This window comes from Pipistrellus hanaki (assembly GCF_964339955.1).
Source record: "Pipistrellus hanaki genome assembly, chromosome: 16".
Lineage (NCBI taxonomy): Eukaryota > Metazoa > Chordata > Mammalia > Chiroptera > Vespertilionidae > Pipistrellus > Pipistrellus hanaki.
Window position 1 is genome coordinate 1,565,573 of NC_140518.1, and position 24,930 is coordinate 1,590,502.

Genomic DNA, 24,930 nt, shown 5'->3' on the forward strand with positions numbered 1-24,930 from the left:
GGGAGCCGTCGGCACCTCGGGGTGGCAGGGCCGCGGTGGGAGCCGCCCGGGAGCCTGGGGCGAGCACACGTGGGGGTTCTGATGGGGCCAGAGCCCCTGCCACAAGCGCCACTCAGAACGGTGCGGAAGGGACGGCCCTGCGCCTCCTTCCTGCACCCTCTGTTCCTGCAGGAATTGCCACGTGGCCAGCCAGACTGCCCCCTCACACACACCCCAAAAACCAGTTCCCAGGGCAGCCTGGGAAGAGTGGAAGAGGCAAGGATTTGGTGAGTGCCAACACCACAGCCCAAGTGGCAACAGGGCAGAAATGGGGAGGGAGGCGGTTTCTGGGCATGGCGAGGGTGAGGTGCCCCTGGGACCTCCAGGGCGTTGTCCAGGAGGCACTGTGTGGACCCGATTCCAGAGAGGGGAGAGGGCTGCCTCGGCCGGGCGGGAGCCGGGGATGTGCTCACAGGGAACTGCTCCTGTTACAGGAAACACTCAAATTCACCTCCCAAGCGGGTGCTTCGTTTTCGGTCTGCAAGCTCCCGTTCCGTTCCCTCCAACTTCCATCTGAGTCACGTGAACATTCCTCCGGGCTCCACCCAAGGCCCCTGGAGGGAAGGGCGGGGGGAGCACAGATGGAGTGTGGGTGGCCCCAGGCCCGCCCAGCATCCAGCGCTCAGATTACATTCCCCAGCAGGGAGCAGGGCCCGGGCTATTTCTGTCACCTCCTAAGAATTTCTGGGTGACCTGAAGGTGTGAACTTGGAGGGCCCAACAAACACCTGGCTTCCGCCCCCAGGTCGTCCCCCGGTGCTTGCTGGGAGCCCGCACACATCTGTAAGACGGGAACCATTTCTTTGTAGGGTTGCCCTGAGGATTAGATCGGACAATGCTGGCCAAGTGGCCACCTCGGTATTTGGCACGTGTGAGCTCAGCAATGGAAATAGATGTTGTTGGGTTTGTTATTGGAAGAATGAAAGAGAAGCTGGCGGACATCTTTATTTCAGACTAGAGGTCCAGTGCACGAAACTCATGCACAGGTACCACCTCCCCCGCAAGCCGAGCTGTCGGTCCCCGTCTCCCTGTTGGTCCTGAGCTCTGGCCAGTTGAACTCCGGCCAGAGGGGACAATTTGCACATTAGCCTTTTATTATATAGGATAAGGAAACTGAGGCTCAGAGTTAGTTCAAAGAAGTGTCCACAAACCTCTGCTCATTAGAGACAGAGTTGGAACAGTCTCCTCATTCCCTTACCAGTTGCCCCCACTTGTAATCACTCACATATATTGTAACCTGGCCCACACTGTGATCACTCACATATATGGTATCCGGTCTGGGACAGTCAGAACTGTTTTTGAGTCACTCTTAGGGCACAGAGCAGGGACAGATCTCAATCGGAAGCTTAGCAGAGGATTCTCAGATAAGGAATAGGCTCCTAAGGTTTTGTTTCTTTTTACTTGCTTTAAAAAACAACAACAACAACAACAATCTCAGCAAAACTCACGTGCTAACTACAGGGCAGCCTTGTTCCAGTCACACCCATTCTCTCTCTCCACCCCCATTTTCTACCTTGGGCCTGGAGGTGGGGCCAGAGACAGGACAGCAGGTAGGGCTGTGCACCCAGGGTTTGCCTTTGGGGAAAATCCTTTATTCGAACCCTTTGCCAATTGGGAGACCACCACTAGGGGTCAGGCTAGGAACGGGTTTCTGAAGCTGCTTCAAGGGGAAGGGATGACAGACAAATAATAATGCAGCCTGGTGGTTGGGTGGACCTATGCACCAAGAGGTCTCAGGTTCAATTCCTTCGGGCTCCATCCCCACTAGGGGGCGCCTACCTCATGGATGTTTCTCTCTCTTCATCCCTCTCCCTTCCTCTCTAAACATATAAAACACCTATTTTAAAAAATACTGCAAACGCAGTGCACATTTGCAAACTTTCCACCAAAGCCTTAACGTAGTCTTCACGGGATGATGCTTTGGAGGAAGGGGGTCAGGGGGCTGCGCAGGGCTCGTCCGTCTCCTCCCCGCACCGTTCCGGGGCCTCTGCGGGGTCACCGGGGGCCCAGAGGCTGAGACCCAGCGCCGCACCGTGGCGGACCCGCGGGGGAAGGAGGCGCGGCCGGCACGCAGCACCAGTGAGCGCGCCGCCCGCGCTGGGGACCCGGAAGTGGGCCCCTCACGTGCTCTGCGGGAACTCGGCGAGCGCGGGCCAAGGGGGCGGGGCGTTTCGCTCGGCGTGCTTGCGTCATTGCGTAGGCTGGTGGGGCCGCGGCTGGGGAGGTGACGTTTCCTGTGGGCGGGCCCAAGGAGCGCGGCCGAGGCCAGCCCCTCCTCTTAAAGCCGCCCGGGTATTTCCGTCTTCTACCGCTCTGGCCGTGGGGCCGCGGCGCCTTTAAGTGTCGCGGTGACACGTGTGTGGAGCGCCGAGGGCCCGGATGGTGAGTGTCGGGCCCACGCCGAGCAGACGCCTGCGCCGGGGCTGCAGCAGCGGGCGGGCCGCGGGCCTGTAAGTTGGGGCCGAGTCGGGGCGGAGCGTGGGCCGGGGCAAGGCTGCGGTCCGGCCGGGGCGGGGAAGGCCTCCGCCGGGCCTGCTGCGCGGGAAGCTGCGGCCCGACCGGGCGCGCCCGGGGGCCCTGCGGGGAGACGTGGGCGCGTGTCCGTGATGGGTGCGGGTCCACCGGGAGGGCCCGGGCTGCGTGGAAGGAGAGGGGCTCGGGGGCCCGCGGGGAGGCCCTGGGTTCAGGGTGCTGCCCCCGCGGACCCGACCGGAGGCGGAGCGGCGAGCGGCCCCGGGAGCCGGGCGGGAGGAGCGGCCTGTCCGGCTGGGCCGCGCCGTCGCCTCCTTCCCCGGGGCTGGCCCGGCCCTGGACGCTGTCAGGCCGGGAGCCGCTCGGCGGCGGAGCCGGGTGGTTCGCTCCCTCTCAGGAGCGCGTTGGGGACCCCCACCCCCGGCCCCGAGAAGGTGGGTCCTGCGGTCATGGACGTGGGGTTTCAAGTGCCGTTGCCTCGGGCGGCCCTGTGGGGTCTCCCCTGGGTGTGAGGAGCTAGCGTGGCCCCCGAGGCCGGGCTTCCTGTGCGGGTGCGGGGTGCGGGTGGGCCTCCTCCGGCTCCCGCGCCACGTGGGTGACTTCACGCTGGGCCTTGGGGTGCCTTCGGGGAGCGGGGGGGCCTTGGGGTGCCTTCGCGGAGCGGAGGGCCTGTTTGAGGAGCGGGTGAGCGCTCTCCGAGGTAGAAAAAGCCCGGGAGGAGGAGAATCGTGGCCTGGAGGCGTTCCTTCCTGGTTCCCGGGTGTCTGTCCAGCTGTGGGCCAGGGGATGCTGGGGATGTGGGTCCCGCACTCCCTCCCAGGCTTCCTGGGGGGGCGAGGGGGGCCAGGACCGGAGACACAGAGGCTGGCCTTGCCGTCGGAACTGGGGATTACGGACGTGGAGGAGTGGGCTCTGCAGGTGCTGTTTCGGGTCCTTATCGCCAGTGAAGTTGGGTTCAGTCTCCCAAGCTCTTCATCCTCAGAATGCTCGGTTCCCACACATTCGCCCTTGGACCCGAGCTGCCTGGGACCAGGGCTCTCCTGTCCCCCCGGGCCCTCCTGTCCCCCCCGGGCCCTCCTGTCCCCCCGGGCCCTCCTGTCCCCCCCTCCCCCCCCGGGCCCTCCTGTCCCCCCCGGGCCCTCCTGTCCCCCCCTCCCCCCCCCCGGGCCCTCCTGTCCCCCCCGGGCCCTCCTGTCCCCCCCTCCCCCCCCCCCGGGCCCTCCTGTCCCCCCCCCCCCCCCGGCCCTCCTGTCCCCCCGGGCCCTCCTGTTCCCCCCCCTCCCCCCCCCCCCGGCCCTCCTGTCCCCCCGGCCCTCCTGTCCCCCCGGGCCCTCCTGTCCCCCCGGGCCCTCCTGTCCCCCCCGGGCTCACCTGTCCCCCCAGGCCCTCCTGTCCCCCCCGGGCCCTCCTGTCCCCCCGGGCCCTCCTGTCCCCCCGGGCCCTCCTGTCCCCCCCGGGCCCTCCTGTCCCCCCGGGCCCTCCTGCCCCCCGGGCCCTCCTGTCCCCCCGGGCCCTCCTGTCCCCCCGGGCCCTCCTGTCCCCCCGGGCTCTCCTGTCCCCCCGGGCTCTCTTGTCCCCCCGGGCCCTCCTGTCCCCCCGGGCCCTCCTGCCCCCCGGGCCCTCCTGTCCCCCCGGGCTCTCCTGTCCCCCCGGGCTCTCTTGTCCCCCCGGGCCCTCCTGTCCCCCCGGGCCCTCCTGTCCCCCCGGGCCCTCCTGTCCCCGGGCTCCCCTGTGGGGGAGTGTTGACTGCAGCATGGACACTAGGCAGTTCTGCTCTGCTTTTCTCGGGGAGGAGACAGAATGTGTCGCACTGGCTGTCAGGTCCTGTGAGGGCAGGGAGGGGTTCTGAGGGGAGGGTAATAACTGCTGACACTGAGTAAGGGGGTGAGGGACCCTATGCTGTCCTCCCCACACGGTGTGAGCCTGCGCACTTTCACACTGAAGTGCTTGAGAGCACCTCAGAGTTACGTAACCACAGCGACCATGGTGGTAATTAAAGGGGGGATCCACACCCCGCAAAGTGAAAATCTGGCAATTCTTACCACTCCTTCAGCAATCTTTTATTTATTTTTTTAATTTCGCTGGTGCAGCGGGAGAGCCGGAGAGCGTGCCCTGGTCGTTCTGTCTTCCTCCCAGAAGGCGGTGTAGACGGCGGCCTGGCGGTGGGAGGTTTGTTCATGAGTCTTGTCATGACGTGCCGGTTCACATAGGCATGTTTTCGTCTCCTGGCCCGGGACGGATTTCTGGCGGGTGACTCAGCCCCCCTCTAGGTCCGCGCCGCTGCTGTGTCTCCATCCTCAGCGACTGTCCTGGCGGTCCGCCCTCCTGCCCCGCACTTAGGCCGCGGGGCTGGGGAGACGGCGGGACTCTGCCTCACGTGCTGTTCATCTCGCAGGTTCTGGTGCCGGTTCTGGACGTCAGGCTCGCAGCTCTGGTGGTTTAACGGCCGAACGCGAGGAGCACATGCAGTGGAGGGCCCAGCCGCCCCCGCCCCGCCGCCCGGAGCCTGATCCATGCTGCGGCCGGGCGCGCCCCGGCTCCCACGCCCCGGGTAAGCCGTGTCCCTGCCGCCTCGTCATCCATTCCTGCGTGGGCCGTCAGGGGTGAGGGCTCTGAGAGGACCCTCCCCCCCCAGGATGCTTTTATTTTCTCAAAGAACATGCACTTTCTTTGTTAAAGATACATTTTACAATTCTGTACTTGACAGACATTTTGACGGACACACAGACTTGATCCATGTGTGAAGTTAGATGCTTCGTGGCCATAAACTTGAACATCTCTCATCAGAGCCTAGGTCCGGGGTGCTGTGGCGGGCAGGGACCCGAGGGGGTTGCCATTGTTCTGATGGGAACCTGTTTTTCCAACTGGGGCTGGGACAGGGCTGCACTGTGGCTGTGGGGTGGGGAGGAGAAGCTGGCAGAGGTGTGGGCTTCCTGACTGCCATTTCTGTGGCTGCCCCACCAGCACCTCCCTCTGGCCGGCGCTCAGTCCTCATCCAGTGCTGTTGTCACCCTGTTCTAGAAAGGCCAGGGGTCTGGGAAGTCCCAGTGACTGTCCCCAGAGTTCATAGCTGAGGACAGCGAGGCCTGCCCTTTCCAGAGCCGGGCTGCCGCTGCCACTCTGCTTGCATTTGGGCACCTTGCGTTGACTATTCTAGTCCCGTCACCGTCCCTGCCCCCACCTTTATGCAGGTGGCCTGTTCAGAAAGGCCGTCACGGATGCAATTCCAAGTGTTACACGAGCCACGTTAAAAAGCAGGAAGCAGCCCGGCCGCGGGGCTCAGGGGTTGAGCATTGACCTAGGAACCAGGAGTCACGGTTGGATTCCCGGTGAGGGCACATGCCGGGCTGCAGGCTCAACCCCCAGAGTGGGCCACGCAAGAGGCAGCCCATCAATGATTCTCTCTCATCAGTGATGTTTATCTCTCTCTCCTTCTCCTTTCCTCTCTGACATCATTAAAAATATATTAAAAAAAAAAAAAAAAGAAGAAGAAGAAGTTGAAACGAAGCTTCATGGTCTATTTTATTTAACCAAAAAAAGTCAAGTATAATTTCTGCATGTAGCAGGCGTATAAGACGACCCCCTAATTTTACAGTTAAAACATAGGTTTAGGCCTATATTCGCTGTATAAGACTACCACCCACTTCAAAGAAAAGACTTACTTTGCCGTCAAGATCTGCAGGTAATTTTTGTGCACTTTTGGTATTTTGCCCCCGATTTTCGGTTGACTTTTTTTCGTTTCAAAAGTCGTGTTATACGCCGGAAAATACGGTAGGCGTGTTTTACCTTCCCACACTAAGTCCTCGAAATCCGCTGTATGTCACACTCACAGGACAGTTTGAAGCGGCCGCTTCCATGTGGTCTGTGGCCTCCTCTGGCCGTGGCTTCGATTTGGAGAGCATGGGTCTGGGCCATGGTCGGCAAACCGTGGCTTACGAGCCACATGCGGCTCTTTGGCCCCTTGAGTGTGGCTCCTCCACGAAATACCATGGCCTGGGCGAGTCTATTTTGGAGAAGTGGCGTTAGAAGAAGTTTAAGTTTAAAAAATGTGGCTCTCCAAAGAAATGTCAATCGTTGTGCTGTTGACGTTTGGCTCTGTGGACTCATGAAGTTGCCGATCACTGGTCTGGGCAAACAAGTGTGCTGCTTGACTTGCCTCACTGACCCTGTGCTACGTGGACGTGGGTGTAACCAGGGTGTCCAGCGAGAACTGGTGTTTCCCTAGTTCCAAGCACACGTTAGGACCCCCGCGTGCCTTTGGCTGGACCATGCCCAGAGCCCACACTCCCTGAGGGAGAGGCACCAAGGTGCCCGGCCTCCTGGGGCCGCCCTGTCTGTCCAGCGTTCTCTCGTCTCTTTGAGAGGAGCAGCGTGGACCCTCTGCGTGGTTCCGGGGATCTCCGTGGTTTGCGCTTCCTCCGTAGGGTTGGCAGCCGCTCAGAGGAGCCTCCTGGTGGCTGGGTCCACAGTGACAAGGGGGCTCTTCCATCTGTCTGGGCACCTGGTTACCAGAGCCCGTGTTCTCGCCCCGCAGTGACGCCATGCCCATCGTCGACAAGCTGAAGGAAGCCCTGAAACCCGGCCGCAAAGACTCGGTCGACGATGGCGAGCTGGGGCGGCTGCTGGCCGCCTCCGCCAAGAAGGTGCTGCTGCAGAAGATCGAGTTCGAGCCTGCCAGCCGGAGCTTCTCCTACCAGCTGCAGACCCTGCGGAGCAAATACGTGCTGCTGAGCCCCCGGCCGGAGGGCGCCGCCCGCCCCCGCGGGGAGGAGCCGCCTGCCCGGAGACAGGGTACAGGCGCCTGCGGCGGCAGAGGGCCTCGCTGGGCCGTCACCAAGTGGGTGGGCGAAGCGCGGCCTGGTTAGCAGGAACCAGAGCAGAGTGGTCAGAGCTGTGAGTTCCTGTGGGGTGCGTGGACCTTGGTGGCAGAAGCAGTGACCGGGCTGGGCAGAAAGATCTGTCCTTAGATTTCCGGGAAAGCGTTCCACAGACCTGGGCGTGGACAGAGCAGGAGGAATGGTGGCTGCAGGGGCCGGGCCCAGCTCCTCCGGCTCGTCTTTCCCGCATGTTGTCCTCCCGCCTGTGGGAGGCCTTGATTCTATGCCTGAGCCCTGGGGCAGATCCTGGGGCGGCAGGCTTCCTCCTGGGCGGTCCGGAGCTTCCAGTAATGGGGTGCCAGTTACCCTTTGCCGCCGCGCTTGGGCACGTGCCTGCTACACGCGCTGCACAAGTCCTCTCTGTGCCCAGAGTGCCACCCTCCTCTCCTGCCCGTCCAGGCGGCCAGCGCGTGTGCGAGAGCGGCGGCGACGGCGTGCCCGCCCCGCAGAAGGTGCTCTTCCCCGGGGAGCGGCTGTCTCTGAAGTGGGAGCGCGTCTACCGCGTGGGCGCCGGGCTCCACAACCTGGGCAACACGTGCTTCCTGAACTCCACCGTGCAGTGCCTGACGTACACGCCGCCCCTGGCCAACTACCTGCTCTCCCGGGAGCACACGCGCAGCTGTGAGTGCCGCGGGGTGTGTGTGTGTGTGTGTGTGCACGCTCGCGCGCGGTCCATACAAAGGAAGCTTGCCCACAGCTGCTGTGCCGTGCCTGGGTGCGGTACAGTCACACGAGGCGTTCGGGATGGCGATGGCCTGGCTCGGGCTGTGGTCTGTGATGGGGGGGAACGTTGGGAGGGGTGCAGGGTTCCTAGTGCTTCACTCCGGAAAGCTCACGTGAGCTGGGTGGGGGACAGTCTGAGCTTCTCTGCTTTTCAGTATCTCTTAGCTTTAAATGTAAGTCATGCCCGTCTGGCCGCGAGCCTGGGGAGGAACAGTAGTATCCGTGATGGACTCGGCCTGGTGGGGTGGCTGCTGCCAGCACTCGGGCACGTGTCTGCCCCCTGGTGGTTTGGCACCATGGGCCAGGCAGGGTGCCCACAGACAGGACTTGTTAACCACATGGGGCTTCACAGAAGTTTCCTGAGCCCTGACACGGAGCGGGCATCTCCTGGGAGCAGCGGGCAGGCGGGGGGCAGGAGACTAAGTGTTCTGGCTGTTGGCCCTGTGTGCAGCTGGAGGCAGAGAAACATGGCCCAGACTCTGCCTTCAGCACCAGGCCGGACCTCTAAGTAAATGTGCTGAAGAGACAGGAGCGCCTGTGGGGGGCGTGGCCCTGAGGCAAGGGGGAGTGTGGTCACGGCCCCTGCTGCGTGCGTGCGTGTGAGACTCACCGTGGGCCTTGCCGCAGGTCCGCAGGGCAGCTTCTGCATGCTGTGCGTCATGCAGAACCACCTCGTGCAGGCCTTCGCCAACAGCGGCAACGCCATCAAGCCCGTGTCCTTCATCCGGGACCTGAGAAGTGAGTGGGTCCGCCTCCCGCCGCTGGCTCCGTAGTGGCTGCTGGGAGTGGAGGGGGCGGTGCCCTGGGTGTGGAGGGCTGGCGGTGCACACTGAAGGCTGTGGGCTCGGACTGCTGTGGTCGGGGTCGGGGTCATAGTGGGGCAGGTGAGCGGGCGATGAGGTGGGGGCCGGACTGGCAGCTGGTGTGGGAAGCCAGGTGGTTGAAGCTAACGGATTCAGGTGCTACATCGGCTTGGGAACATGGGGTCAAGGTGGGTTTACGGTCGGTGTGGGCACCCCGAGCCTCTGCTCCTGTGTAGTGGGGAGGGTTTGAGCCCCTGGTCGCACCTGGAAAGCTGGGCCATGAGGGGCTGTCACGTGCGTGGGCTCGCTTCCTCACTGTCCTGGCAAAGGTCTGCCGCGGACGGTCGCGGGGAGCCGGCATGCACATGGGGCGTTGGAGAAGCAGGGGCCCCTCCCGTCTGACGATGCTCCTCTCCACAGAGATTGCCCGGCATTTCCGCTTCGGGAACCAGGAGGACGCACATGAGTTCCTGCGGTACACCATCGACGCCATGCAGAAGGCCTGCCTGAACGGCTACGCCAAGTACGTGCTGCCCTCCACCTTCCTCCGGGGGCGGCCAGGCCTCGCTCACACCCCGTCCCCCTGCGCCGTGGCGTCCGGTCCAGACCTGCCGGCCTGTCGGGCTGCACGTGCTCCCTGGGAAAGGCCCCGTGCGGCCCCGCCAGCTCTCAGCCTGGGGAAGGCGGGCCAGAAGGCCACCGCGGGGCTGCTGTGCGGTGGGTGCAGCATGGCCGTGTGCCGGGCCCCAGCCCTGCCCCGGTGGGGCGCTCAGGACCATGGCTGACCCTGACCCTGTGCCAGGCGGATGAGCGGACCTGGAGGCAGGAGAGTTGGGGGGGCTGGGCGGAGTTTGGGTTTGGGCTGAGGTGGGGAGGGTCCATGTCTGGGAACGGGCTTCATCTGAGCTCTCCTGCAGGGGCACTTGCAGCTCAGCCTCGGTGTGGGACACGAGTCTTTTCCCGCGTCCTTCCTGAGTTCTGTCAACTCTTTATTCGAGTTGGCAAGTGCCTCACTCCGGGGTTTTTGCCCCCCAGCTGCTCTCACTCAGCTAGGAGCTGGTTGCGCCTCCCCGCTCTGTGCTTGTGTCTGGGCTTGCTTTCATGGAGGGCAGGGCTGCTTCTGGTTTCCTGTTTTCTGCTTGAACCGCATTGGCTGGGAAGGAAGCTGTTTTCATCTGTCCCGGAATCAGGCACACGCAGGGCTTTCGGCCGGCGCCCCCTCCTGCCGGCCCGGGGAAGTGCATCGGGTGGAGGCCCTGCTGGGAGATTTTCAGGCCGAGTTCCTCCTTTGCTTCTCTTGTCCTTCACCGGCCGCTTTCCCGGGGAGCCGCCTGCCTTTGCCTTCTGGCTGAGAAGCACGTCTTCGGGGGCTGCCTCCCCACTGTGCCCTGGTACCCCGAGCCTGAGAGCTCTTACTGTGGGTGTCTGTGACTTGGGCCACCTCTGGCTCTCTGCCGCCCGCTCACTGTGTTTCTGGACCCTTCGAGACCTGCCCCGAGGCAGGGTGGCAGCGTCCCGGAAGCTGGCATTGCTTCCGTTTCCTGCTTACTGGTAATCTGGCGCTGGAGGCCGAGTCGGGCCGAATGGAGAGGGTCCTGTGGTTCCCTCCGCTCCGTCCAGCCCCTTTGGGTGGCCCGGGCAGCTGCCGTCGCACCGAGGGAGCCAGTGAGGTTGGCTGTCCCGGCTGCCGTTGGAGCGCAGTGAGCCTTCTGATGGGGTGGCGCTAGGAGGGGTGCTGCTCCCGTCCGCTTCCTGGCTTCGCAGCTAAGATTGGTGACTGCTGGTCCCCATGTGTCCTGGAGTTATTTCCTCACTGAGCTCCCGGTCTGGGTGGCCCTGCTGTCAGCAGTCACTTAGATGGGACAGCAGGCTGAGACCGGGGCCTTCAGCGCCCTCTGCAGGTGGCGGAGGCCGTGCAAGCATGTTCTCGTGTGTGTGTGTGTGTGTGTGTGTGTGTGTGTGTGTGTGTGTGCAGAGTCAGTCCTCCAGGCTGCTACATGTGCTGAGGGGCCCTGGGGAGTCGTGTCTGGGGAGATGGTGGAGGGGACGCTGTCCTGGGAGGGAGTGGGCCGCGCTGTGTGTTCCCTGTGGAGTTTTCATCTTTTTTTAAGACTAAGGGCCATCTTGGTGGCTCTGAGGGACTGGCAGATGCAGGGGCTGCGGGTGAAAACCCGGGGCAGAGGCTGGATATGGTGTTGCTTCGAGAATCTTCCTTACATGAGCACTCGGGCATTATGCTCCGCGTCCTGTAGTTAGTAAACGGGTGGGGGACTTGAACGCAGACTTGCCCGAGCTGAGCCCCTGCCTGGACCCCTGCTGTCCTGCGGAAAGGACCTCCCGGTGGCTCTGTCCCAGGTCGGAGGCTGGTACAGGCCCCGCCAGTGGAGGGTGCGGTGACCGTGCAGCCCGGAGTGGGACCTGAGCGGGGGAGTGGGAGCGAGGCCGCTCACCAAGAGCAGCTCAGGCTTACGGGGTGGGTGTGGGGAGGGGGCCATGTGGATCCGGGCACTGCCGGGATCCTGCTGAGACTGCTGTGTGCGCCAGACTCCGGGTGGGGGGGGTGGCCTGGGGTGTGCAGTGGGCGGGGCACTGGGCGGGGTGCCAGTGCTGCCTTGCTGTGTCCTGTGGCTTATGGCTGTGGCTGTTTCACAGGTTGGACCGTCAGACGCAGGCCACCACTTTGGTCCACCAGATTTTTGGAGGCTACCTCAGGTCGCGTGGTAAGCGGAAGCTCCTCTCTCCCTGTTCCGGTCAGGACGGGGGTGAACCGGGCGGTGCTGAGAGCTAGCTCCAGGCTGGGCTTTCCTAGGCAGGCCCCGAGCCCGTCTGCCTGATGGGCACCCCGATCCCGGGGGGAGTGTGAGCTGACGAGTAGGCGCGTGTGCAGTGGGGGCGGCAGTTCTTCCCGTGATGCCCTGGCTCCTCAGGGCAGCATTGGGGGCCTCGTGGCTCTGGGGCTCGGATACCTGGTGGGGTGCCTGTACCCACCACCGCCCTCTGCTCTGTTGCAGTGAAGTGCTCGGTGTGCAAGAGCGTCTCGGACACCTACGACCCCTTCCTGGACGTGGCGCTGGAGATCCGGGTACAACCCCACCCTCTGCCCCCGTCTGTTTGCAGTAGGACCCGAGGGCAGAGGGCGAGAAGCCCACACCACACAAGCCCACATGCCCACACCCACACCATGAGGCGGGCACTTAGTGTCCTCCTCACAGGAGGAGCCAGCACGTTCACACATTTCTCCGGCCTTTTTCTGTGCACCCTTCTCTCTCTCATTCCAAAAGCAAAGGCAGCGTGCAGGTGGTGGGACCCGGGCCAGTCCCCGGTCAGCTCCGCTCTGAGCCTGCCCGTCGGGCAGGAAGGCAGCCTGGCTCCCTGTCCCTCTGCTGCGGCTTTGCGTCCCGGTGGCAGCGGGAGGCCAGTTCTGTGCCAGCGGAGGGTGGGCTTGCTGTCGGCCTGGCAGCCTGCCTGCGCCGTGGAAGGCGCCTTCCGCGCTCACGCCCTCTCCGCCCGCAGCAGGCGGCCCACATCGTGCGCGCGCTCGAGCTCTTCGTGAAGCCGGACGGCCTGAGCGGGGACAACGCCTACATGTGCGCCAGGTGTGTTCCCGGTCACCTGACCGCCCCTGCTGCGGCCCCTCCGCAGGGGCCTGCCCACCTTGCTTGAGGACCGTCAGCCTGTCCTCCAACCGGAAACTGCAGGCCACGGACACACTGCCCGCCATCTCTGACCCCCGTTCGCACGGCGCTCCCTGCCTCCAGGGCCTCCTGTCCTGTGGGAGGCAGGCCCTGCCTGGTCCCGTGTCCACTGCAGGGCCCCCTGCCACCCCACCCTGAGGTGACCCCGTTCCGCGGCTGCCATTTCTTCCCTTTTCTCGGCATCTTTCCGCCCCCGCAGATGCCACCCTGACCGTCCTTGGGGTGGTGCAGCTTAGTGTGGGGGTGTTGTTTAGAAGCAGTAAAGAACAGTGTCCTGAATTCTGCTCTCGGGTTGACCGTTCTTTGCCCAAACACTGCCTGTAGCGCCCCTGCACCCGCCCCGCGCTCGGGAGCTGCCTGTCCCTGCGCCCGCCCCTCCCCTCGTTTCGTGTCTGGCTTTGTGCAGGGAATCCCTGCCTGCCCCGCTGTCGCCGGCCGGTCGGCGCTGGTTTGTTCTTGGCTGCGTCAGCCCACAGTCCCTTCTGGTCTCAGCCTCGAGCTGGGAGGTGCTTCGTGCTGCCTGGTCTGCTTCCTGCCGTGGCTTCCCTTCCCCGCAGGGGTGTCGGCTGGTGGTGGGGAGGCAGGAGCCACAGGTCCCGTTCAGGAAGAGCTGTTACCGCGCAGTGTGACTGACTGCCTAGTGGGAGGACAGTCCTGGGAGCACCAGCTGACCCCCACGCCCCCTCAGGTGCAAGAAGAAGGTGCCCGCCAGCAAGCGCTTCACCATCCACAGGGCATCCAACGTCCTGACGCTTTCCCTCAAGCGCTTTGCCAACTTCAGTGGGGGCAAGATCACCAAGGTGAGTGCCCCCTGCGGGCTCGGGCTCCTCAGTGGCTGCTCCTAAAAACACAGACTCCAGGCTCTGCCCCAGAGCCAGGGAGTGCAGATCCCCAGAAGACGGGCCAGGAACCTGCCTCTTTACAAAACCTCCCAACAGTCATACACACTGAGTCCTGTCCGAGAGCACTGTCTTCCCAGACTTTCCCGTCCTCCCCGGGCTTGGGCTGCCCCTGATATCACGTCCTGAAGTGCGTGTGATGGACACGGACTTGGCTGTGAGGCTCCGGCCCTCCGTGTCCTGTTCGTGCCCAGACCAGGGGCGCTCAGGCGGCTTGTGGATGTGGAGCAGTGTGCTTTCCCAGTTGTGTTCTACCGGACGATGTCGTCCGCAGAGACGTTAGGGGTCTGTTCTGGTGTCAGAGCCTCCGCTACAGTTGGGGCAAGGCCCTTGCCGACCTCAGCTCCTCGGGCTCCGGTCTGCCTGTCCCCGACTCTGCAGAGCGGCAGTGCCGTGCCCTGGCAGTGCTCTGTGCGCCGCTGCTTCCTAAATGCAGTTCTTTTTCATTGCGGGCCTTCTCAGAGCCTTTAGCGAGCTGTGTAGCATTTTACTCTTCAGAAGGGGTTTGTTAGGAAGGTTTCCTAGACTGAATTGTCTGGGGAGTCGTTGGCCGCACTGGTAGCTGGGAGCTTCCACTGCACCCGCTCTAGGCAGTGGGGGGAGTAGTTGGTGGAGAGAGAGAGCCTGTGGATTTGCCTGCGGAACCTGTAGATCTAGCTTCCGGTGGGACACAGTTTGAGAAACAGTGGTCGTTTGGTCTGGGCCCGCATCAGGCCAGTTTGAACTGGGCTCGGGAGCCTGGAGCGCATGTTAGCTTTTGCATTTTGAGCTCCTCGGTAAAAGGAAGGGGGTGTGCAGGGCAGCACCCCAGCGTGCTGATCTGAGGGAGCCAGACACAGAGCCCTGACTGCCTTCTGGGCTCTCCCCAGGACGTGGGCTACCCCGAGTTCCTGAACATCCGCCCGTACATGTCGCAGAGCAGTGGCGAGCCCGTGGTGTACGGGCTGTACGCCGTGCTGGTGCACTCCGGCTACAGCTGCCACGCCGGGCACTACTACTGCTACGTGAAGGTGGGTGCCCGCTGCGGGGGGTGCCCGGGCGGGGGGCAGGCGGGTCTGCCCAGGCACAGGCAGCCTCTGCAGCGCGGTCTGGGGAGGGGCTGTGCTCCGCAGCGGTGCTCAGGCCCCGGTGGCCTCCGAGCGTGGGGGCAGCGGCTCTGAGACTCCGCGGGGTCAGCAGTGTGTGCTGGGGGCGAGGCTCCGGAGGGGCTGCTCCCAGGGCTCTGGCCTAGAACCCGGGGCACGACTCGGGAGGCCCAATGTGGTGGAGACGCCGCGCTGATCGGAGCTCCCCACGTGCCCCGGGAGGAGGCGCCGGGGCTGCGGGCCAGGAGGGACGGGGCTGCGTTCACAGGAGACAGACGGCAGATATTTTAACGGGGAATCGCTGCCAGTTAACTCGGGGCGGTGAACAGCGGACTCCGCTCCCTGTGTGAAAGGCTCACGGAATGTCTGCTGTTTTGTCTTCCCTCCCCTGGCTGCTCCAGGCAAGCAGCGGGCAGTGGTACCAGATGAACGATTCCCTGGTCCATTCCAGCAACATCCAGGTGGTTCTGAACCAGCAGGCCTACGTGCTCTTCTACCTGCGGTAACGCCCGCCCCGCCCCCTCCCGCCCAGGTGGGGTGGCTGTGTCCACCGGGAGGGACAGTCAGACCGCATCCTCCTGCCGTTGTAAAAGCAGTCCCTCTGCCCTCCCCCCGAGGTGACGTGAATGTGACGCGGAAGCGACCGCTTCTCTTAGTGCCCATCAGAGACACTGGCTAGCCAGCACCCCGCCTCTGGGCAGTGACCTCGGTGGGCCGTGAAGTGCTTGTCAGAGGGGGCGGCTCCGTGGTCAGGGCTCAGTGGTCAGGGTGGGGCTGCAGCAGAGCACCTTGGGAAGGTGCCTTTGTGGGGGCTGGTTGTCGCCGACCTGGTGGGAGAACGGGGAGCCCGGAGGCATTTTTGCGACCTCGGATGTGCTCTGCTGAACTTGGGTGAGGAGCTGGAGGCATCGGTCTGGCTTTCTGACAGATGGAGCCTGTGACCTTGGGGCTCGGCTGGATGGAGCACCCGTCCCAGGCACCTGCCCGCTTCCCGTGGGCTCTCAGAGACAGACGGGAGGGCCAGTGTCTCTGGGTTTCCGCCTTCTCCTTTATTTAGGGATGGTCACCTTGGCCTGCATTTGCTCTGCCCCTCGCTGAGGCTCTGTGGCGGTCCCAGCGCTAGTAGGAGAACCTGAGCCGTTTTCTCCCCGGACAGGATTCCAGGCTCCAAGAAGAGTCCCGAGGGCGCCATCGCCAGGGCCGGCTCCGCCCTCTCCGGCCGCCCCGGCGGGGCTCTGGACCACGTTAGGAAGAGCGTCAGCAACGGGGCCCTCTCGTCCCTGCTGCCCGGAAAGGTACCTCCTCACAGGGATGGGGCTGCACGGCGGCCGCAGCCCCGCGCTCTGCAGGCTGCGCTGTGCGGTGGCCAGAGAGGCAGACGGTCTGTCCTACTTTGGTGCGCGTTCCCTCCTAAGTCGGTCGTCAGCTGACAGGGTGAGCGGGAGGAGGGTCAGCGATGACCCAGCAATTCAGGACGAGGGCACGCTGTCCCTGCTCTGGACCAGCTGCCAGCTGAAGCACAGGGACAGGCTCCTGAGCAACCTCCCGGCCTGAAGCACCGGGAACACGCTTAGCGCTGGGGCGTGGAGAGCACCCATGCTGAGCTGGCTTAGCCGTATTTGCTGGTGTGTCACGAGGAAGCCGTTATTCTCAGGGGCGCACACATGTACTGGGGTGGGGGGCGGGGAGGGGATCATATCTAAAATGTACTCAGCTGGTTAGGAAGAGAAGTGGGGGAGTGCATGCACATTGATCTGGGAAAACGTTAACTGAGAAATAGCTTTGAGGTTACCTTTGTGTGTATTTGACGTTTCCTGCGGGAGGCTGGGCTCAGTGCTACTGACAAGGCAGTGAGGCCGGCAGAGGAGTCGCTCAGGGGACGCGGAACCCCCTGGGCCGTGCAGAGAGGATGCCGGCGTTGAAGCGACGGAGGCGGACGCAGGGTCAGTGAGAACGTTTGAAACAAGCCCTCGCTGGTGAGGGAACCGTGGACGCCGCGGTCAGACTGGGCGCCATCACGGACACGCACACAGCCCGCCGTCCATTTCCAACAGTCACCTGGGCTGACACGGAGGCAGATCCGCCCTTCGTGATTTAACAAGTCTCCGCCAGCCCGGAAGTGGTTGGGTGGCTGTGCTGGTAACAGCTCGGATTCAGGCCTGGGTGGGAGGTGGGGGCATAGCACGGGCGTCGTGGCTTAGGTCCTGGTGGTGTGGGCCTGCGGGGGGATGAGGCCTTCCTGTGGCGGTGACTCTGGGACCCCCGGAGGCTGTACAGCTGCGTGGCCGCCGTGGCAGGAGGGGCTGCTAGCCAACGTCAGACTCACTGAGAGCCTGAGACGGACCAGTCGGGAAGCCAGCTGGTCTCTCTCTGTGGCCCAAACCCTCAGAAGCAGAGTCCCAAAGGAGAGTGCCACGTGTTCAGTGGCTGTGCAGCGGGACGGGACTGTGTTAGAAACAGAAAGGAAATTTGTATTTCTCACTTCTTGGTGGAAATGCACTGTCTCAGCGAAGGTGACTGACTATACAGACCCACGCCCGTGGGTAAGATATTTTGAAGAAGTAACAGCAGGTCCACTGCGTGGCCATGGCCGAGGCCATGGCCGAGGCCGTGGCCGTGGCCGTGGGGGCCTGCTGCCACGCAGTGTGCCCCTCACCTGCCGGATCGCTGCCAGGTCTGACCGCCCCGCCCACCCGCTGTCTTTCAGAGGCCGGACCCCGTGGCCATGAGGAAGCTGCAGGCCCCGGAGGAGACAGGTGTGCCCGTGTCCAGGAACGGCTTCCTGTCGGGCCTGAAGACTCAGAATGGACACACTCCTCCCAAGCTGCCCTTGGGGTCCCCTGCCCCCCGACTCTCCAAAGCACCCACCCCCCGGCCGACCGTCCTGGATGAGCCTGGAAAGAAAGTCAAGAAGCCGGCCCCCCTGCAGCACCTCTCCCCGCCCCTCAAGACTTCTCCGGGGCCCCACCGTGCCAGCGGCAGGGGCGCTGGCCTCTCTACCTCACCCAAGCTTGTGCCTGCAGCGACTGCCAATGGGCACGGGCCTGCGGGCAATGCCCCGGACAGGGCAGCCTCCAGCAGCTCCAGCCCCGAGCACTCCGGGAGCAGCGACCCCGCCCAGGGTCCCCCCACCCCCAGGAGCGGGGCCGCCCGCTTCGGTGACTCTCAGGGAAGGACCCCCACGGCCGGCTCGCCCAGGACGCTGCTGAACGGTGAAGCCTCCGCGGTGGTGAAGCCGCGGCCCCCCTCGCTGAGCAATGTGGCCACCGAGCCCGCGAACGCCATGTCTCCTCCGCCCGCCAAGAAGCTGGCCCTTTCAGCCAGGAAGGTGGGTGTGTGGGTGTCATGGTTGGGGTGTCGGGTGGCTTTGGTTGGGGAGCGTGACCCGGGGCTCCTGGGCCCTGCAGGTCAGCGGGGCTGTCCCGGAGCTGGGGGTCAGGGGACCCTGATTTCCCACCGGCACTCCATGTGCTGACGCAGACTTGGGGCGAGGCAGGTCTCCCTCTCTAAGGGGAGGAGCCAGGATCCAGAGGGAGGACGGAGTGCTGGGCTCACGGTGCTCCGAGCACGGGGTGGCCACAGGACACGGCCCATGGGACCCGGGCGTTGGCACCTCTGGGTGCAACGCAGAGCTCCGTGAAGAAGGGGCCTGCTGGGGTTTTTGTTTAAATTTCCTTCCTTTTCCTTTTCGTTTCTAACCAAAAATACTTCTGATTCTTCTTCTACCACCCCCACCCCTCGCTGTCCCCCATCCTGCTTTCTGAATTCTTTCATTTGTTTTTTTGTGTTTATTTGTTTGTTTACATTTACTTTTCCTCTCACTCGCCATAACTTCTTTAGACCACCAAGTTTTTATTTATGTCAATAACTGCAGGCCAGCCCCCTGCGGAGGGCCCCCGGCACTGACCGAGCGCCGCCCCTCCCGCCTCTCTCCGACCTCACCCACCCCCGGAAAGCCACTCACCCCGCCGCCGCCTGCGCCCGGCCTGTGGGCGCCGCCAGGTAAGAGCCGGCCGGGCCGGGCCAGCCGCTCCCCCCGGGAGGCCAGCGTGCAGCCGGACAGCCTGTCCGCACAGGGCAGGCTGCAGGTGTGAGGTATTTGCTGGCGGTTTTCTTTGGCGTCAGTCCCGGGACACGCAGAGGAGAGGGCGGTGCGGTCTGGGCCGCGGAGCTCGTTCGTGTAGATTAGGCCATGACGCTTCTCTGGTGCCTCGGCGTTCTGGCCAGTCATGTCAGGGTCTCACGTGGAGAGTTAACCTTCCCGGGCCCATAGCGAGCGGGACGCAGATCAGAGCCGAACCCGGCCTGCTCTAGCCCCGTCCCTGCCCCCGCTCGTTCTGCTGGTGAAATCTGACTCCCCGATTTCCCTGAGCCCCAGACCCCAGGACAGTCTGAGGTGAGGGTGCGCAGGCCTGTCCGGGCCTCCTTACTGCCCTCCTGGTGCCCGGACACCCCGAGGCGCCGGAGGTGGGGGCTTGCCCTCTGCAGCTTTTACACGGGAGTCACAAATGGGAGCGTTGGCCTCTGCAGACACGTTGTGCTGCTTGGTGATGAGAAACGAGAGAGGCAATGACTTCTGTCAGTCTTGGTCTTGAGGAGGCCTGAATTTCATCACTTGTCTGTCTTTTTAACTTACACCTAGATTTTTAAGCTGAGGTTCCTGGGGATGATCCCTAGCTGGGGGGAGGGGCTGCTGAGGGGGGCCTGGGTCTCAGAACAGTTGTCCTCACTGCCCGCCTGTCCTCACAGGGCTGTGTCGCCTACTCCCGGATCATCCGGCCTCCCAAGGCCCCCCCACGCCGCCACCCCGCCCAGCAGCCTCCCGAGCTCCGCCTCCGCTCCCCTGCCTCAGGTCAACGGGGGCTTTCGGCGCCCCCCACACCAGCCAGAGGCCAGCGAGCCCCTCAGCCTCTGTAAGAAGAGGAAGCGGAAGCGCCTGGGCGAGGCCCTGAGGCCAGGCTCAGAGCCGGGGGAGGCCGAGGCCCCTCCCGGAAAGAGGAGGAGGAAGAAGAAGAGGCGCCCCGAGGACACGGGCATCGCCCCCCTGCAGCAGGGGCAGCTCTGCAGCCCCGGGCACAGGCAGGAGGGCGGCGTGGAGCGGCCAGCTTCCAGCCCGGAGGCAGAGTGCGGGCAGCAGCCAGTGAACGGCCGGGGCCTGGTGAATGGCTGGCCGGAGGGATGCAGGACGGACAGCCCCCACGTGAGCAAGAAGAGGAGGAAGGGCGTGGATGGCCTTGGCGGAGAAGGAGAAGCCCGCCTCCGCCAGGACCCACCTTGGCATAGGTGAGAGCCAGGAGCCAGACACTGCCTTCCCACCAACACCCCCCCCCTGTGGGTGTGGCCTGCAGTCCAGCCTGCTGACCCAGGCGAGTGGTGGCAGCAGCATGCCCGGTCAGCACTGCACAGGCGGTCACCTGACCCAGCCGGCTGGCCGGCACTTGCATCACCCGCCTGGAGGACTCTCCTGGGGGGAGCTCCGATGCCCCCTGCTGGGCTGTGGCGTGGGCAGCGTTGTGACTGGTCCTGGGCCAGGCTCGGTGGGGCTTGTCCGGGTGACTGGGGGTCAGACGTGCCAGTGGAAGGGGAGGGAGCTGACTGCTGACGCTGACCTCAGGAGCTGCTCCCCCTCGGACGCCGAGCCAGAGGCCACGGCAGCGTCTCCGAGGAAAAAGAAGAAAAAGAGGAAGCCGGAGACCCTGCGGGAAGGAGAAGGGAAGGAGCACCCCGAGGGCTGGAAGGGCCCCGCCGTCAGCGGCCAGGGTGCCGGGGACCTCGCAGGTGCGCCGGGCGGGCGGGCAGGTCCTGGGTGGAGCCCTCTGAGTCCGGGAGGCCCCTCCGCGGCGGTGGCTGCAAACGCACTGTGTCTCCGCAGGGCCGGAGCCAGCGCCTCGGCTCTCCTGCACCAGGGAGCACGGCGCCAGCGTGGTCTGGGAGCTGCTGGAGTGCGCGGCGGATAAGGCCTACGGGAGGAAAGGTGCTGCCGGGCCTGGCGTCTGTGGTTCTGGGGGGGGGGGGTCCTGGCTTGATCTTTTGGCTAAGATCAAGCGCAGTGTCTGTTCCTATCAGTTTAATATCTGATACATCCTCTGTCCGAGGACATTCTGTTAAATGAATTTTTGCAGCAGGGAGGTGGAATAGGAGCCTGCTCCGTGCACTCCATGCATCGACCCGGTATTGCAGTACCTTCGGGACGGTGCACCCCCTTTGGGAAAACAAACAAACAAAAGATGGGAAGAGTGTCTAAACGGTCCATCTGACCCCATCGCACACAGGCCAAGAACTGGTCCTCATGGGGCGGGGTTATCTGTGGAAGGATCCAGAACAGCTTCTGCCTGGGTCCAGGGGCAGGAGAGCAGGAGAGCACAGAGCATGCATCCCGGGGGACAGGCCAGGCCAGGAGGGAGGGGGCGGCAGCACTGGCCCAGCATCCAAGGGTGACTTATTCGAAAGCTTATTTCTGTAAATCAGTCCTGGAGAAAGAACACGAGATCTTTGTTTCTCAGGTGAGGCCGAGGGTTAAAAACAATACGCTGGGTGGGGGTGGGGCAGTTCCTGGGCAGAGGGGTCACCCACAGGTGAGGACAGGAGCGCTGCCTGAGGCCGTGGCACGCGGTGAGAGGACGGCGACGTGTCAGGGAAGTCACCCTCCAATCTGCAGATGCACGTCACCCGGCAAAGTTAGCCTCTTACAAAGGAGGCTGGGGGAGAGCAGGGAGGGCGGGGGAATCCGAGGTGTAACGCGTGCGTCTTGCAGTTCTGACGTGGGGTGGCGAGGTGTCGGCTGTCAGCCGGGACGCCATGCACGACAGCAGGCTGGCCCGCGCCTCCTCGGTGATCGACGACTGGGATGAAGAGTTTGACCGCGGGAAGGTAGGCGGCCGGTCGGGAGGGCCGGGCTCGGGCAGGTGGCCTGGCGCCGGTGCCGGTTCAGGAGCCGCGTGGCCCCCGGCATGTGCCACGGCAGGCATTGGTCCCGGGTCTCCGGGCCTTCAGCGCGGGCGCCGCGCCCCAAGGCCGCGGGAGTGGGCTTGGTTATGTCGTGCGTGGAGAGGGTGCTGCTGGGACCAGGCGGCCCTCTGACCGGTGTGACACCTGTGATTCTCCAAACAGGAAAAGAAAATTAAAAAGTTCAAGAGAGAAAGGAAAAGAAACTTCAATGCCTTCCAGAAACTTCAGAACAGACGGAACTTTTGGTCTGTGACTCATCCAGCCAAGGCCACCAGCCTCAGCTACCGCCGCTGAGTCGAGATAGGTCAGTGTGGGCTGTGGGTTGGTGTGTGAGTGTGTATGAGTGTGTATGAGTGTGTGTGAGTGTGGTGGAGTGTGTGAGTGTGGTGGAGTGTGTGTGTGTGTGTGTGTGTGTGTGGTGGAGTGTGTGTGTGTGAGAGAGTGTGTGGTGGAGTGTGTGTGTGTGGTGGAGTGTGAGTGTGGTGGAGTGTGAGTGTGAGAGTGTGTGGTGGAGTGTGAGTGTGTGTGTGAGAGTGTGGTGGAGTGAGTGTGTGTGTGTGTGTGGTGGAGTGTGTGTGTGTGTGTGTGTGGTGGAGTGAGTGAGTGTGAGTGTGTGTGGTGGAGTGTGTGGTGGAGTGAGTGTGTGTGTGTGTGGTGGAGTGTGTGTGAGTGTGTGTGGTGGAGTGTGTGAGTGTGTGAGAGAGTGTGTGGTGGAGTGTGTGTGTGTGTGTGGTGGAGTGTGTGTGTGTGTGTGTGGTGGAGTGTGTGAGTGTGTGTGGTGGAGTGTGTGTGTGTGTGTGGTGGAGTGTGTGTGTGTGTGTGTGGTGGAGTGTGTGAGTGTGTGTGGTGGAGTGTGTGTGTGTGTGGTGGAGTGTGTGTGAGTGTGGTGGAGTGAGTGAGAATGCATGGGGTGCGGGTGCGGGGTGTGGGGTGAGGCTCACGCACACGGCGTCACTTGCAGAGGAGCCTTGCTCCATCCCAGCCCCCGGCTGGTCCCTGCTGGACGCCGAGGGCCCTTTCCCTGTCAGGATGACTGTTTGCCCCACAGACACTCGGAGACGGCATCACCTCCTGGGCGCTCCGAGCGGGCTCCTGGCCGGGTCACCCCCGGGCCCGCACCGCCAGCCTGCGCAGAGGATGAGCGAGGCTCCAGCTTCCGGGGATCCGGGCCTCTGGTGACAAACCACACCGTGCCGGGAGGAGCAGGCCGCTGCCCGCGGGGACTGGGCGGCGCAGCTGGGCCGGCGTGGATGGAGCAGGGTGGCATGGACGGAGCAGGGCGGCGCGGACGGAGCAGGGCGGCGCGGACGGAGCAGGGCTGGTGGCTGCGCTCTCGTGTGCTTGTGCATCTGGGTGACGTGGCGCTGGTTGCTCGGTGGGCCGACCATCACCTGCTCTGGTGGCTGCGTGGTCCCTGTCTGCGCCCTGCCCCGCTGCTCTTAGGGCTCTGCCTGCCTTACCGTCCACCAGAGAGCGGAGCCGAGGCGGCCCCCGGGCCTCCGTCCTCACAGGGAACGGGACGCTCTCGGGAGCAGGCTGCCGGGGCTTGAACTGCTGAGCCGGCCCCGCCCGTCGGGCTGCTGCTTGCTCCGAGCGCCTTCCCGACCTCCCCTCGGCCCAGCCTCGGCCTCTGTCCAGCGGCGTCGTGGGGTAGGTCCTCCTCCTGTTACGGCTTCACACGCACCGTGCTCTGACCGGGCCTGGGCGCCGGCAGCAGTGTCCTCCCTCCTGCAGACCCGGCGTCTCTGCTCCGCGTGGGAGTGCTTCAGCCGATGTGGCCGCAGAACACTTACCTCAAGCCGTGCCTGCACCGTGTAAAGTCAATCACGGGAACCCTCGGTTGGTGACATTTCCCAGAACAGTCACAGCTGACCCGGGGTAGGCGGGTGCGAGCACATCGGACAGGCACGGCTTCTTTCTCCGGACCTGCTGCCCCGGGGTCGGACCGAGGGCTGCATGGACCTGCCTCACCGCCGCCCGCCCCTCCCAGCGGCCTTCCCTTGCCCCGGGCTGCGGGGAGGTGTGTGCCCTTTCCCAGGGGCCGTCTGGGCGTCCCTGCTTGTGTTCGTTTTCTCTGGAAAGCTGGGGGGTGCCAGCGGCCACGCTGGGCCGTCTGGTCCCAAGACAGCCAGCGGCTGGCCGAGCCTCGGCCTTATCGCAACCTGGCCTCCGCTGTCACCTCACCCGCTCTGAGCTGCGCCTCTCCCTGTCCCCTCGAAGGGCAGGTGTGCCTCCGGCGGGGCTTTCTCCCCGGCAGTGCGTGGCCCTGGAGGGCCCCCATTCCCTGCAGCGCCCTGGCGGGTGGGGGGTGCTGCTGTCCGACAGACTCATCTCCTGCCCTCCCCGCCCTCAGGATCAGCCCCGCCCTCCAGCCTCCTCCTGGGTCCCTGTGGAGCCTCCTGAGGAGCTGTCTGTCACCGGGGGCGGGGCCGAGCATTTGTCTGTCAGAGTGAGCCCTCCCTCCCACGGCACCCCAGCCCCATGCACCAAACTGGGCCGGCGGCGGCCAGGAAATGAGTGGTTCCAGATGGCGTGTGCATCTGTAATGTGTGTAAACAACGAGCTCTGACAACAGCGGCTCCTCGCACTCACAACCTGGGCTGATGTGATGTGCTCAGAGCGGAGCCCTGGGGCCGGGCTCTGTGGGGGGGCTGTCTCCGCCCCATCTCCGCCATTGCCGCCTCTGCGTGGAGGTCTGCGCCCGTTCTCAGCACTTCCCTCCAGGGGCTGTGGACCCCCGTGTTGCCAAGATCTTGGTGCAATAAATTAACGAGATTTTGTGAGTCTTGCCTATGTCTTAATTCTTTTCCTTTGATTTTTAAAAAAATAGATTTTGATATTTTTACAGAGAAGAAGGGTGAGGGATAGAGAGTTAGAAACATCAATGAGGGAGAAACATCGATCAGCTGCCTCCTGCACACCGCCCACTGAGGATGTGCCCGCAACCAAGGTACATGCCCTTGACCGGACACTTCAGTTGGCAGGCTGACGCTCTACCCACTGAGCCAAACCGGTTAGGGCTTCCTTTGATTTAAAAAATATATATTTTAGCCCTTGACTCGATGGATAGAGTGTTGGCCTGCGGACTGAAAGGTCCTGGGTTCAGTTCTGGTCAAGGGTACATGCCTAGTGTGGGGTGTGCAGGAGGCAGCCAATCGATTCTCAATGTTTCTATCTCTCCTCCCTTTCTCTGAAATCAATAAAACATGTAAAAACTATTTTTAATAGTTCACTGATTTTTAGAGAGAGAGAGACAAAGCGGGGAGAGAAGCAGCTCCTGGGCCGAGCCCACAGTCCTCCCGCAGGCAGCTGTCGGAGGGGCGGGCGCCTGCAGCTCAGGTCTTTGCTGCCTCCCGGCCGCAGTGAGGCCCCTCCGTTGCGGCCGCCGCT

The 24,930-nt window shown here is 63.7% G+C and overlaps 1 protein-coding gene across 4 annotated transcripts; it reads left to right on the forward strand.

Annotated features, from left to right (window-relative positions):
* The first annotated feature begins 2,337 nt into the window (after positions 1-2,337).
* Positions 2,338-24,323, forward strand: USP36 (ubiquitin specific peptidase 36). 4 transcript variants are annotated; one of them, XM_084861895.1, is made up of 21 exons: positions 2,338-2,488; positions 4,906-5,061; positions 7,045-7,301; positions 7,787-8,008; positions 8,738-8,848; positions 9,334-9,436; positions 11,566-11,633; positions 11,925-11,995; positions 12,427-12,509; positions 13,297-13,408; positions 14,377-14,517; positions 14,994-15,094; positions 15,749-15,887; positions 17,300-17,920; positions 18,467-18,594; positions 19,342-19,875; positions 20,207-20,370; positions 20,465-20,566; positions 21,347-21,462; positions 21,703-21,844; positions 22,589-24,323. In XM_084861895.1, the coding sequence occupies exons 2-20, from the start codon at positions 5,024-5,026 to the stop codon at positions 21,832-21,834; spliced, it is 3,243 nt and encodes a 1,080-aa protein (XP_084718021.1). In that variant the 5' UTR covers positions 2,338-2,488; positions 4,906-5,023; the 3' UTR covers positions 21,835-21,844; positions 22,589-24,323. The 4 variants fall into 4 exon arrangements, with proteins under 4 accessions (XP_084718021.1, XP_084718024.1, XP_084718022.1 ...); XM_084861898.1 differs by having other exon boundaries at positions 12,430-12,509; XM_084861896.1 differs by lacking the exon at positions 22,589-24,323 and adding an exon at positions 22,504-22,581.
* Positions 24,324-24,930: the final 607 nt, after the last annotated feature.

Excerpts from the sequence above, each read along its gene's own strand:
- USP36 (XM_084861895.1), top strand. The coding sequence starts at position 5,024 with ATGCTGCGGCCGGGCGCGCCCCGGCTCCCACGCCCCGG. Across the intron at positions 13,409-14,376 it reads GTGGGGGCAAGATCACCAAG|GACGTGGGCTACCCCGAGTT; the intron begins GTGAGTGCCCCC and ends GGCTCTCCCCAG. Across the intron at positions 17,921-18,466 it reads TGGCCCTTTCAGCCAGGAAG|GCCAGCCCCCTGCGGAGGGC; the intron begins GTGGGTGTGTGG and ends CAATAACTGCAG.